The 13,097-nt window shown below is 48.6% G+C and overlaps 1 protein-coding gene across 3 annotated transcripts in view; it reads right to left on the reverse strand.

Moving 5' to 3' along the window:
• The window catches only part of LHX9 (LIM homeobox 9), a 56,519-nt gene that overhangs the window by 4,603 nt on the left and 38,819 nt on the right, over nt 1-13,097 (reverse strand). For all 3 annotated transcript variants that reach the window (XM_073217212.1, XM_073217211.1, XM_037004673.2), the window contains one exon: nt 9,289-9,566. In XM_073217212.1, coding sequence (XP_073073313.1) covers nt 9,492-9,566 — 75 coding nt within the window. In that variant the 3' untranslated portion in view covers nt 9,289-9,491. The remainder of the gene's footprint in view (nt 1-9,288; nt 9,567-13,097) is intronic.

Raw genomic sequence — 13,097 nt, forward strand, 5'->3', positions numbered from 1 at the left:
GCAAGAATGTACTCATTCGGGCCCCAGGGCACCTGTGCCAGGGGCCTCCGTTCGGAATGCTGCTCGTCCTTTTCATTGCCTGTCTTTGTAGACGGCCCCGCTGAGCAGTGTCCAGGGGGTCAAACTGCTCTCATCTAAGGAAAGTGTAGTGTGAAACTTGGTTATAATCTATGGTAGCCTTTGACTAAAGGTTGGGATTTTTCATCATGATTTGTTGAAAAGAGATAATGTTTATTAATTATACTCACTCAGTTTAGATCTCTAAAAATCAGTCCAACACATAGTATGTTTAGATGATTTAAAGAAAATTATTTAATGAAAATTGTGGTTGGTTTGATTTCAGTGAGGCACAGAAATGATAAGAAACAAAATTCTAGTAATTACACAAGAAACTTCTAGGAATGACTACAACCAAAACGCTATCATTAATGCCCAGAGATATTTCATCAGTTGTTCATTTGTAAGAAAGGCATTCTTTGTTAAAAAAAAGGAATTGTTCATTGTAAAATGTCATCCATTGACGGTCAATAGCTAATTGATAATCTCTTATTAAGAGATTGATTAATGAATAATGGACTATTAAGCAGCCATGTAGAAATAACTCTATATGAATTGACTCAAGATATATTCTGTAGTGAAAAATGCAATTTATTGACTTGTATGTATCATATGATCTCACTTTTGTTATTACCTATATGCATATATAATTATAACACGTTTTAAATCTGAAATCTAGCCCATAGTCTGTACATGTATGATACAAAGTAACACATCACATATACATACACATATACATGCACACATAATAATATGTTTATTTTCATAATCAGAGGAATAAAGCAATTAAGATTTTTGAAATAAAGAGGATTATTTAGATACAGTAAGATACTAACAATCTGTCAACTCAGAGATGTTCTGGAGCACCAGCGTGGTACGATCCCAGTGTCATTAAAGAACTATGTGTGTGTTGTGCATATGCAGGCAAGTAAGCATGTGAGTTTGCACAGAACAAACCAAAATGGTCATCAAAATGTGGAAAGTATCTATTTTTAGAAAGTAGAGCATGGTTGGACTTTTTCTTTATTTGTTATTTTCTTCATTATCCTTTTATTTTCTAACGCTTTTATAACAAACATCAATTATTTTGCAATCAAAGGAACACTTTTTAAAGAAACAGACTGTGCACAAGGTAGTTTATTGTAGCATTGTTTGTGACAGCCAAAATATGCAAAGATACACACGAGAGAGTCAGCACTGTGGCCCTGAATGGGCAGACGGGGAGAGCAGGGTAGGAAAGGAGAAGACAGACTACATAATGCGTGTGTGTGTGTGTGTGTGTGTGTGTGTGTGTACACGCCTATACTGCATACACACTGCATAGTCATGCACACACACATAATGCATGATTCAGCTGAGTCAGATGCACTAGGACCAACACACTTCATTCCTTTTGCCCTGCAAACCCAAGTTTTCCCCTTGCTAATCTCAGAGGTGAGACCAGATGAGGTGAGTTGGTTCAGTCTGATTCTGGACCATTAGTCAATGAAAAGTCTTTCTAGAGTTGTTCATGGTGTCAACATCCCCAAGAATCCTTCCTTAACAACTCTCTCCATCCCATCTGCTATTTAGATGCCCTTTTCAGTGTTCCCATAATAACCTTCATCACTCACTGCCCTGGGAAAATTAAATGTTATTATAGGCACTGGCTCTCATGTGTGTCTTCCCTGGTAGGCTGTATCATGTCACCCCTCCTCGGGCCCCCACTACCTGCACAGTGCTCACTGAAGACAGGTGCGTGCTGATGGGATGAATGAATGGATAGCCCATGCAGTCGTGGGGAAGCAGGGCCAGTCCCTGCGCAGAGGCTCCGTGCCAAATTCAAATGCCAAAGTCAACCCTTAAAATCATTCCATGACCTTTCTAAATCATGACATCAATTCAGATGTTATATGTCAAGGCCTGAAATAATCTAAAACATGTGTTTCCAACTGGGAAACATACCAAGGGGACAAAAATCTGTTCCTGGGCTGGTGTAAGAAAAGTATCTCGATACTATAGTGGTTTCCAGTTCCACCAGACAAAGTCTTACTCCCCAGTATTCAATTCCTCCCAATAGAGAGAAGCTAAATTAACTTATGCTTAAATGAATTTGCCTAAATGAACTTAATTAATAAAACTAGATTCCCATAAGAGTCACTGACCTAAAGTCAGTGGCACCCTGCCTGGATGAGGACCAACACTTACCTCCATGGTAAGAGATAAAGAGATACAAAGTAAATTGCCTGTAATGAACTTCCCTGTATCTTACTTGAATCAGAAGACTGGAAGTGTAGATTAGGATCTACAAAATACTTCAGCATTTTTTGCTAATCTCAGGACAATGGCCCAGATGTGAAAGAGGCAGGAGGCAGGACATCGCAGGGGCAGGAAGACAGCACCGCCCGTCCGTGAGGCAAGAACCATGCAGGAGAAGGTGGGTTGAGCAATGTTTTCCCAATGAGAGGTTTGTGAGCTAACAGAACAGTGGACAGCGATGCCCTGAGGCCGGGCCCGGGCGCTGCCTTGGACCGTGTACTGAAACAGAACTTCAGGTGCCGTTCTGGGACGCCAAGTGCCGACTGCAGGGAAGCTGTGTGTCTGGACCTCTCTCTCCACTTGGGCCAGATGAGCACCCACACTGTTTGGGGCCCAGATGAAGCCTTTGGCGACTCAGATAAATGCCGGAAGGACTGCACCGGTGATCTAGCCCTGTCGTCTCTCTCGGCCCTAATTTCTCCTGGTTCTGGCTTCTTCCTCTCTTCCCTTCCCTGTCACTTAACAGTCCACATCTTGGCACTGAGGCCCTTCCACTTACACCATGTTATCAAGTGATATGTTTCTCAGCCCCTTCATACCACATGGACTCTGCCCTCTTATAAATCACCATGTGTTACCTGTTCTGCGTATTTTGGATTTTAAACAAATGAGGATTTACTTAGACTCTAATCCACTATTTCCACAGAACACTAGTGTACTGAGTGATGTGAAAGGTGTTACTTAATGTGAATGATGAACATGTCTTTTATTTACCTCACAGACAACCGATAGTTCTCATCACACAGGACTAGAGGAAAGAGAACTGTTCTGGGATCCAATTACAGCTTTATTGTAATTTCCTAGATAGTCAGGGGCAAGTCCCATGCCCTCTGTGGCCTCAGGCTGCCCACCACAATATAACAGCTTGAACAAGAGCCTCTGAGGTCATGTCCAGCCAGGAGTCTACAGGCACTCAGGTAGTATCCAGGGTGAGATGGTGCACGCCACTAGGGACGTGCTGGACACGGTGGCTTCCCACTCAGCAGGACCAACCACATAGTTCGTGAGGCCCAGACAAAGTGCAAATGCAGACCCCTTGCTCAAAAACTAGTGAGAATTTCAAGAGAGTGATAGCAGAGTGTTAATAGCAAGGCCTCGTTAGCGTGATCCGCAGTGTGTCCATACAGCCTGCAGGCCCCAGGAGCCCCTGCTGCTCAAATCTGGGAGGAGAGCTGAAGACGACGATGGAAAATGGAAAATGCCAAGGAAAGAGATGAAAGTGTACGCGTCACGAATCTGGGGAGCCCTCTGTGCAGGGTGGGTTCCTTCTCGGCTGGGAGGCGGGCAGAGACACTGAGGACCTCGTGGAAAAGAGGGAAGAGAAAATACTGAATCAGCATCCCAGACGCCCACTGACCCACAGCACCAGGAGGCTGACAGGCCCTCGGGCCACCCTCCTGGCGGGGAGGCTGTCAGGAGGCACACGGGAGGGGTGGCTTGGGATTCAAAGGGAGTGTTAACCCAGGGAAGCAGTTTCTTTTTCATAGAGGGGAACTTACCAAAGTATAAATGAAAGAAACATTTTTTTAAGACATTATGATTGTGGATACAGGCTGAACCCTGGAGATACTCACTCTTGTTTCTAAGCAGCCCAGAGGAACTGGGTTTTCATTCATTCTACAACAGTGGCAATAGTGAAGACACAACAGACCAGCAGGGAATTCCACTTCCAGAAAGAGTGTGAGGACTTCCAAGGGCCCACTCCTCAGTGAAACTGGTGAAAATTGTTTATAAAAGCCAAATGAACAACTATTAAACTCTCCGGAAATGGTCCTCAGGGCATATAGCAAACAAACATAAAAACATTTATTCAAGAACTCTTGCAAAGACTCAGTAAAAAGAGTGGGAGTGAGGGTATCTGAGACCTCCCGCCCCCCTTTCCCGGTGGTTGATGGAAGCACAGAACGGCCCCCTCGGCCCCCCACCGAAGGGCCGCCTCTGGCCGTCTGGGCGCGGCGCTGGGACGGTCCTGGAGCCCCGACGGCGCCCGCCCAGGCTCCTGAGGCCGCGTCTGGGCCGGGAGGGGCGGGCCGGCAGGTGCTGCTGCGCTCGTGCGAGGCCACAGGCCGGGGCCGCCGGGGCTCCAGCTGCGACGCCGCCTCTGCGTCTCCGAACCTCCGCCATGCGCCTGGCACATGGCAGACACGCTGTAGAGGTCTGAGTAACTGAATGATCGGCTTCTGGAAGTATTTTGATTAAACATAAAATATTACATCAAAAGTAAAAAAGCCCACTGAGACGGTGCAAGGTCAGGGGTTTCCGAGAGACGCTCGGCAGTGAAATTATGTCAACAAACAGTCAACAGCAAAACCGCTGTTGCCAAACGCTCCTCATCTGGAACTTCAGGTCCCACTAAGAAGATCACCGCTCGTTCCTGGGCCCGCGTCAGACGCCCACGGACGCCCACGGCTCCCTGGCACCATGCAGTCCACCGCAGGTCCCTGCAGATTCTGCTTTGCAGTCTCCACTGGGCTGCTCCTGATTAGATGCACATCCTTTGCTTTGCCTGAATTAAAACTGCTGTAAAACTGCTCTTGTAAACCAGTGCTTCCTCTACCCCAGCACCCGTTCCTCACATGCATCTCAGCTAATCGTGCAGCCAGGAGGCCAGAAACCTCCAGGCCCTGCTGCCTCCAGACCCGAACCAGGCGTGAGTGAGGCCCGCGAGCTCTCGTCCACACTGGCGTGCTGGGGCTATTTTCCAGTCGTTGGCCGGTACCGTCTCCTGGCTGTTCCAGCAGCAGCCCTCTGATTGCTTCTGTCCTCCTGCCCTGGGGCTGCCCGCTACTGCCCAGGAGTCACTTCCCTTTCCTGCGGCCTCTCCCGGCCACACCTGCGATCACCTTCCTCGCCGCGTCTCAGTCCCTGTGTGTGGCGCCCTCTCATTCACCCCCTCAGGCAGAATTAATTTTCTCTTCATCCATATTCTCATGGCCTCATGGACTGCTGTCCTTATCAGGTCGTATTATGGTCATGCCACTTACATGTCAGTAACATTTTTAAAGGAAAGGACTTATTTATTATCGTATCCCATAGCCTAACAGAGTAGATACAGACGTTGTTGAAGGAAACATCTATGTATAAACAATCCAGGCAAAATGATCTTTGGACCTCCGGATGTAAAGTGTCCATTTGCCAGAGGCAGAGTAGTACGACAGGTCAGGCTGCATGGACCCGAGCCGTAGCTGTGTCCCTGATTCTCTGTGACTCACTCCCCTCAACTACACCTTCCTGATAATGGTGGCACCACCTTCAAAGAATCATCTAGGAGTAAAGGAAATTAGGTATGTCAGGCATCAGTAATATGTAGCTAAATCGGTGTTAACCACATAAATTTCGGTCATATTGATGTGAAGACTCTGCAGTACATATTTTTACCCCAAAATATAAGACTTCTACTAATCAGGACTTAAGGACAAAGTAGAGTTCTTACAAAACTGAGACATTATTTATCCCCTGAAAGTAAAAATCAGAAGAATCACTGTGGGAAGGAAGAGGTTCTGAGTCAGATGGAACTGGTTTTGAATCCCAGCTCCAGCAGAATAAAGCTATGAGACCCTAGGCAAGTCATTTAGCCTCTTTGAGCTTCAGTTTCCCAACCTCTAAAATGGGTATTATCATAGACAGACTGCAAACTATGATGACATGAGTCTAGTGTGCATAGGTTCAGAAATGGTATTGGTGATCACATCAGATCAGCCATGTGTAAAAGAAGCCCACGTAGAAGTATGATCTAGAAGTGGATGGTTGAGAGACATTTAGAAGCGCACCCATTCCAGTCAATCTCACTGGGCGCTCAGCCACAGGAAAAACATGACTGACTGGAAAAGGCAGCAGAGGCTTAGGAAAGGAAATGCCTTAACAGAAGGGCTGCAATCTGCACAGGGTGTAGAACCCGTGGAAACACAACACGCAAGATTTTGACAGTGTTTATCCAACTCTGAGTTGGAAAAGACGAAAAGAGACTCAGAACCAGAAGATGAGTCACAACAGCAGCACAGCCTGCTGAGCAGCAGAGGGAATCCCCCAGCATCCACTGGCACTGCACGTGCCATCCAGACAGACCCAGCTCCCTGTGCTCTGATGCCACAGTCACCAGGCAACATCCCGCCTATTAATATGTCCTCCCTCATGACTGACTTCCAGAAACTGGAACCCCTGAATGGCGGAAACAAATACCTGGATACTGGAAGGGCATATTCTCTGGAAATTAACAGATTGTCACTTTTAATCAATCAGATGTTTCTTGTACCTCTTGCTGTTCGGTCAGTTAACATGAGCCAGCAAGAGCAGCCTGATTGGTCTGAAGACACAGCAAAAACCAAGACGCTCAGCCGTCAGACCAGGGGGCAGAGAAGCCCCACTGGACGACTATTTGCCTTGAAAACCTAACTGGCTGGCCGGCTCACCGGCCTGCCCCTCTCCACTCTAACTGGGTGTCACGAACATCAGCCATCAGCGCGCAGAGGAATGGCTCAGCTTGATGGTTTTCAGCCTGATATGGTCGGCCATTCAATGCTGTTCTCCTTGCACACAGAAGGGGAAGAATCTCACAATAATATCACATATGTTGCTTAAGTCCCTTCCTCAAGAGTTAATGGAGCATGGATGAAAATCCTTAGTACATCCTAGACTGACACTATCTCAAATTCACTTTCATATTTACAGTCACTTTCCCCTACAAAATGTTATCCACTATTGCTAACAGACCAATAGTAGGAAAAATTATATTAATAATGCCTATACAGGTATATTACCCTTGGTATATAATGAAATGACCTGCATACTTCATAAAGTTTGTTTAATAAAATAAAGGACAGCTGTGCTTTGTGTATCCAATCTGGTCCTCACTGAGATGCTCTGATAATTCACCCACAAGAGACATTTTAAGCTGTTTAAAAGAAAATGAACCTAGCATTCAATTTTTAAAAGAGTCATACCAGCACAAACTGTTCCAAGTGTTTTAAATGAAAGAATTACAGAAAATGTCAAGGTTTACTTCTTGGTTGAGGTTGGTTATCTCAAAATATGGGCTATTTGATTTTGAAAAGCCTGGAAAGATAAACACACACGCCAAAAGGTATGTAATACTTGAAGAAGAAAACAAGCCCTGAATTTTACTTCCAAATCTACTAAATGAAAATAGGTTATATTAAGAACAGAGAGAGATGCTCCCCCCGCCCCCCATCTGACTCTCCAAAGGGGGATGTGTGAAATGCCGCAGCCCCCAGGGAGCAACGCTCGGCTCACAGCAGACTGCAGAGTTCCACGCGTTTGTTACTCTCCTAGTCCAAACAGATGAAGAAATGCACCGCCCCCAGTTCAGGAAAGAGTTTCTAGGTTACTTAGGAAATCCAGAAATCTTCCCAAAAAGTGCAAATTTTTTTGTAACCATGATTATAGTTTGTAAGCATGCCAGGAAATGGACCTATGGTCAAATTCATTGAAAGTCTTTTGTGCGGTAATTTCCTCAAGTATTTAAAAATGTAATGAAACTGACACATTTCAATAAATACTAAGTTAGTGTTAATACGTTCAGAGATAAAAGAAACATGAACTCCACCTTAGTAGCACTCATGATTCCGGTCCATCACACTCAAGACAGAGAGGGGTCCAGAAGGCAGCTGGACTCTTGTTTGTCCACGGCGAGCTCTGCGCGTTCACACCGTGTCACCCAGGAGGCTGCAGATATGTCAGCACGGTGACGCGCAAGGAGCCAGACCGACCAGCAATCAGTGTGATGCGCGATGCTCCTCCCACCCCAGTCCTCTCAGGCCTCGGGGAGAGGCTGCCCAACATGTCACAAGGACACAGTCGTGCAAAAACCAGCCGCTATGCAAACTGTCCATCTGCCCAAGTCCCATTAAGACCTGTGGTATGAGGCGCTCTGCACTCAGCCCCCCGGCTGCCCTCGCCCACAGCCTCCTCAGAGGACTTCCCCTGCCCACTCGCTGCAGAAGAGGAATTCGGCCTCCCCGTTCGTGCCACTGAACCTGCCGCACAGGGGTGGCGCCAGCGCCGTGGGCCTGCCCCCTGCGGGCCTTTCGACTCAGGACAGAGGCCAGCCGGCCACTGGGGTGCCCGGTCTCAGCACCTGCGCGCACAGGGCTGCGGGGCCTCCTGGGGACCGCCAGCTCCCCCTGGAGGAGGGGCGGGAGAGGAGGGAGGCGCTGGGGTGGGGCCAGGAGATGCGGCCGGGCCCCAGCGCCCTTCGTCCTCCTGGTCCCGCAGACCCGGGGCATTGCCCGCCCACCGCAGGGGGCACACCAGCTCGAGTCTCTCTTCCTCCCGGCGGCTGCTTCCCGGCAGGTCTCAGAACTGCTTGAAAATGTTCCCATAGCTGTCTGACCGCTGCAGTGAATGAGGCAGCTTTGAAGTAGTCGACGTGTCCTGACTTCTCTCTGGAGTGTGGGGGGGCTGTTAGTCCCTTTATTAAAAAGCGCTCCCTTTTCCAGCCCACTCACTCTTGATCAGAACCAGGAACACACAACCAATAGGCACAACGATATCCCAGCCACCCCGAGGCCCTAAGAAGGACCTGTTCTCCCTTCACCTGATCTCTGGTTAGGCTCATGTCCCTGTTTCCAGCTTTTAAAAAAACAAAAGAAAAGACCTTCTGTCTGACTTGCCATATTTTTTCATAATTTAGCACACTGACCTGCCAAAAAGCCCAAGGCTCAAAACCCCCCATAAGGCCTTATAATAACAGAGCTCCTCCTGAGCACGAACCTCCCACCAGGGGACCCGAGTCGGCCGGTTCTCTGCGCAGCAAGTCCCCTGACACGCTGTCCCGCCACAAACCCCAGCACAGCCAGGGACGGGGCTGCGCCCCGGAGCGGCGGCCAGAAAATCCCGCGTGCCACTCACGCCAAAGCTGACTCAGCAAACAGGCAGCTCCAGCCTCTGGCACCAAATTGGAAATTTGAATCTTACCTTTTCTTTACATGTGTGGCTCGTGGTTGTTCTGAGCAAGATTTCAGGCTATTCCTTCAAGTGGACGTAAAGGTCATGAGGCCATTTTCTTTCTTGTAACAGGGACGAGTGAGGCAGCCCCACGTCTGTGCTGCCCTGATTCCTCACGCGACCTTGGCCCAGAGCCGTCTTTCTGCTGGGCGACACCTTGTGCACATCAGCCTCTAACTGGAGGTGGCCTTCCAGTGATTAAGGGCAAGTAAGCAGATGATTTTGACTGGTTCTTCTCTCTCTCTCCCCTAAAGGAAAAAAAAAAAACATACATAGGTTTAAATTTAATAAAGCACTTCAAAATTAATTAAACATAAACATATATTACTATATATTTTAATATAAAATAAATGTAAATAAATTTAATTAATTAATTTAAAAGTCTTTTTTTTCTAAATTATAAGCTGATAGAGTTTTAGAGCAAAGGCCTGATGTAGCTGGTGGTGGCGTTTCTTCTCCAAGGTGTTTGGAATCGGTGGGAGAGTGTGAGGTAATCTGAACCACGACCTCCTGAAGTCACTTCCAGGCATATGGTTTTAGTATTAATAACTTCCAGGAATATGTTAACCTCTTTATTTGCCTGCCCTCTGTTTGTGGAACTTGTCACAAATAGAAGTCACAGCCATGGGGTGCCTCTAGACTTGCTTTAAAACTTGTGTTCATTAATGAATTTTACCTGTTAGTCAAAGGCCTGTCTCTCTGCTGGATTTTGGGCACTGGGGACGTAACGCACACAGTCTCCACCCAGCGCATCTCACCCTGCCTCCAGCCCCTCGGGCCGGCTCCCTGGCTCGGGTGCCACGACTCCCGGGATGCGGTGCATGCAGGGGGCCCCACCTGTGTGCAAGGCGCCCAGCGCCTCATGCCGTCACAGGCCTCCTCCCAGCTCAGCTGCCCCTCCCTGGTCAGGACCACTCCCTGCGCCCTCCCACTTTGTCTTCCTCCCTTGGCACAACTCCAGCCCCCTGCTGATCCCTGCGGGCACCTGCTCAGCGGGTCGCGCCGGAGACAGGCTGGGCTCTGTTTAAATTCACCGCCATGACCCTGCGTGCAGCCCCGGGCTGGCAGGCAGTCCTGCCTTTCCTCCGCCACGCTGCCCCAAGCCTAGACCTCGGTTTCACACCTCCTTCTCCTCAAGCCTCTGACACCTCCATACCTATTTTCTCTCTCAGCTGATCACCTCACTTTCCTTCCCTCTGTTGTCCGCAGGGAATGCCCAGCATCCCCCATCCCACTCCCCAGCCCTGCCTTCTTAGCATTTCAAAGAAAGGGCCTTTGCTCCTTCGGTGTGCTCCACACCACCGCCCTCCCCTGCTGGAGAGCAGCTCGCCTCTCCCACACCACCAGGCGCCCCACTTCTGTGGCCACTGCCCAGCAGACACGCGTGGCCTGTTCGCCCCACGTAGCTGGATGTTGTGGGTCATCAAGGCAGCTGCCACCCAGCATCGCCACTCGAGCATCGGTGTGGGCAAACGCAGGCTCCCCGGCCCCCAGCCCAGTCCCAGCCTCTCTGCCCACAGCTTCCCCACCTCAGCAGATGGCATCTCAGTCCTGGGGCTGAGATGAAAACTTTTTGGATAATCCTTAATTCCTCTCTTTCACATCCCATATCCAGTCTGCCAACAAATCTTTTTACCCTTACCTTGCATGTACATCCAAACCTGACTATCGCTTCTGCCCTCACAGCTGGGGCCTGCTGAACCCTCCGCCATTTTTCAATGGACAATCACCACAGTCCCTACAGGCCTCACCACGGTCCCTAGGGCCTCACCACAGTCCCTACAGGCCTCACCACGGTCCCTAGGGCCTCACCACGGTCCCTACAGGCCTCACCACGGTCCCTAGGGCCTCACCACAGTCCCTACAGGCCTCACCATGGTCCCTACAGGCCTCACCACGGCCCCTAAGGCCTCACCACAGTCCCTACAGGCCTCACCACAGTTCGTACAGCCTCCTAGCCCCTTTCAGGTTCTTTTCTGTCACAGCCCACGTGACTGTGCTAAAACCTTAGATGTTGGACCTACCGTGTCACGCCTCTGCTGCCAACCTCCAGAGGCTCACATCTCGCACGGTTAACCTTAGGGTCATCAAATGCAAGACTGCCCGGGGCCTCTGAGCCTGTCTCCTCAGCCTCCTGCTCCCTCTGTGCCCGGAGCACACTGGGCCCTCTCAGGCCAGGACCCTCCCCGAGCTCAGCCCTCCGTGCTCCCGGTGTCCTCCTTCAGGGAGCCGTGTCGGAAGTCCTCTGCTCCCTGCACCCCTGCCCCTCCTTGCTGTCTGCTCCGCCCTGCGATGCAGCTGTCACGTAGAATTTGTTTGCATTACGTCTTTGTCACATAGCCATTCAGTCCTTACATGGCCCACTGAACTGTCTTCCTCAGGCTTCGCACAGAGTAAACCAACTTCTGTTTTTCTCGGTGAGTCATGGTGCACGTGGGATTCAGTTCCTAGGATATCCTCTTGTTTGACCTCATGCGCAATATCCTTTGACGGATATAATTGTGTTTTTCCTCCCTGATATGATTATTGTGGGTCTGTTTAATGCTCGACTCTGTCATAATGTCTCATTCTCAAAAACGAAATTAAAACTCTACCTGGTAATTGAGTTTCAAGGCTTTTCTCATGATCCAATTCCTTAGCAATAAACAAACAGCCCACGATGTGCAAGTGGCTATTCTCACCCCATGAACCATGACATGGACCAGCTCGTGCTGCACTCAGGCATGGATACGGGCCACAGGAGCCACCGCGGGAACAGGCAGCCCTGCCCATGGGCCAAGAGGCTTGTGGTCTTGGACGGGAGAGAAGGTTTACACAGAGCACAAGCTAAAAGGCAAGACATGTAAGGCCAGTAAGATGCCACAGTGGAGAGCTGTAGAATGTCAGGCACTTCCTGCACAGTTTGAGCGAAGTGGAGCCGCTTGGTGGCATTGCTATGGATGAAAATAGTGTTGGTTGTTTAATCTCAGGGAACTTTGATCAAATATTCCATGTGAATTTCCAAAGAGACAAACAGCTAGCCGTCTTGATTAGGAGAAGGAAACACTCCACGTTGTTTTCTGTTGCCAGAGAGGACGTGGGGACCCCTGTTGTGGCACAGGTTGGATTTAAGGGCGGAGAAAAGGGCTTAGGCGGCTGCCTTTGACCTCACACCCAGCTTTTAAATTGGAACTCAGGGGAATTTACACCTTAGACAAACTAGTGGCCGAGTAGGTATGTGGGAGGGCAGAATTTTTCCTTCAATATTGCTTTCACCTTCGGGAACTGCAATGGAGTTTTTGAAGCCTTTCAAGGGGGAAAAACATTTTTCCAACTTAACTTATGGGAACAAATGCAGAATACTCAGTCACTTCTGCAGTGTGATGCTGACTGTGTGACCTGCATGAACATGTGAGGTAAAACACGTCTGAATTACCCAATCCTATTTTTAAAAAGCCCTGTATTTATTTAATTGAATTCTCTATCTGTTGATTGTTCATTACACAAAGGAAGTGATACCAAATTTTATATTTCATTGTATGGAAAAATAACCTGCTCATGAAATGACATATTTTAAAGCCAAAAACTTCCCCTGCGAGTAAGTACAAAGACTATGTTTTTGAAGATACTGACAAGCGGCTCTGTCAACAGTTCGCAGCTCCATCTCCTGGTTGTGAGTATGAGTGAAAGTTTTTGTCACTTGTCAAGGCACAGGACTTATTTATGACCTCAGTCCTTGTGTCCTAAGCAGAGCACATTCAGCAGCCCCCCCGTAATTTGTAATTTATCTTTGAAAGTGG

The sequence above is a fragment of the Manis javanica genome, chromosome 11 (assembly GCF_040802235.1).
Source record: "Manis javanica isolate MJ-LG chromosome 11, MJ_LKY, whole genome shotgun sequence".
Taxonomy (NCBI): domain Eukaryota; kingdom Metazoa; phylum Chordata; class Mammalia; order Pholidota; family Manidae; genus Manis; species Manis javanica.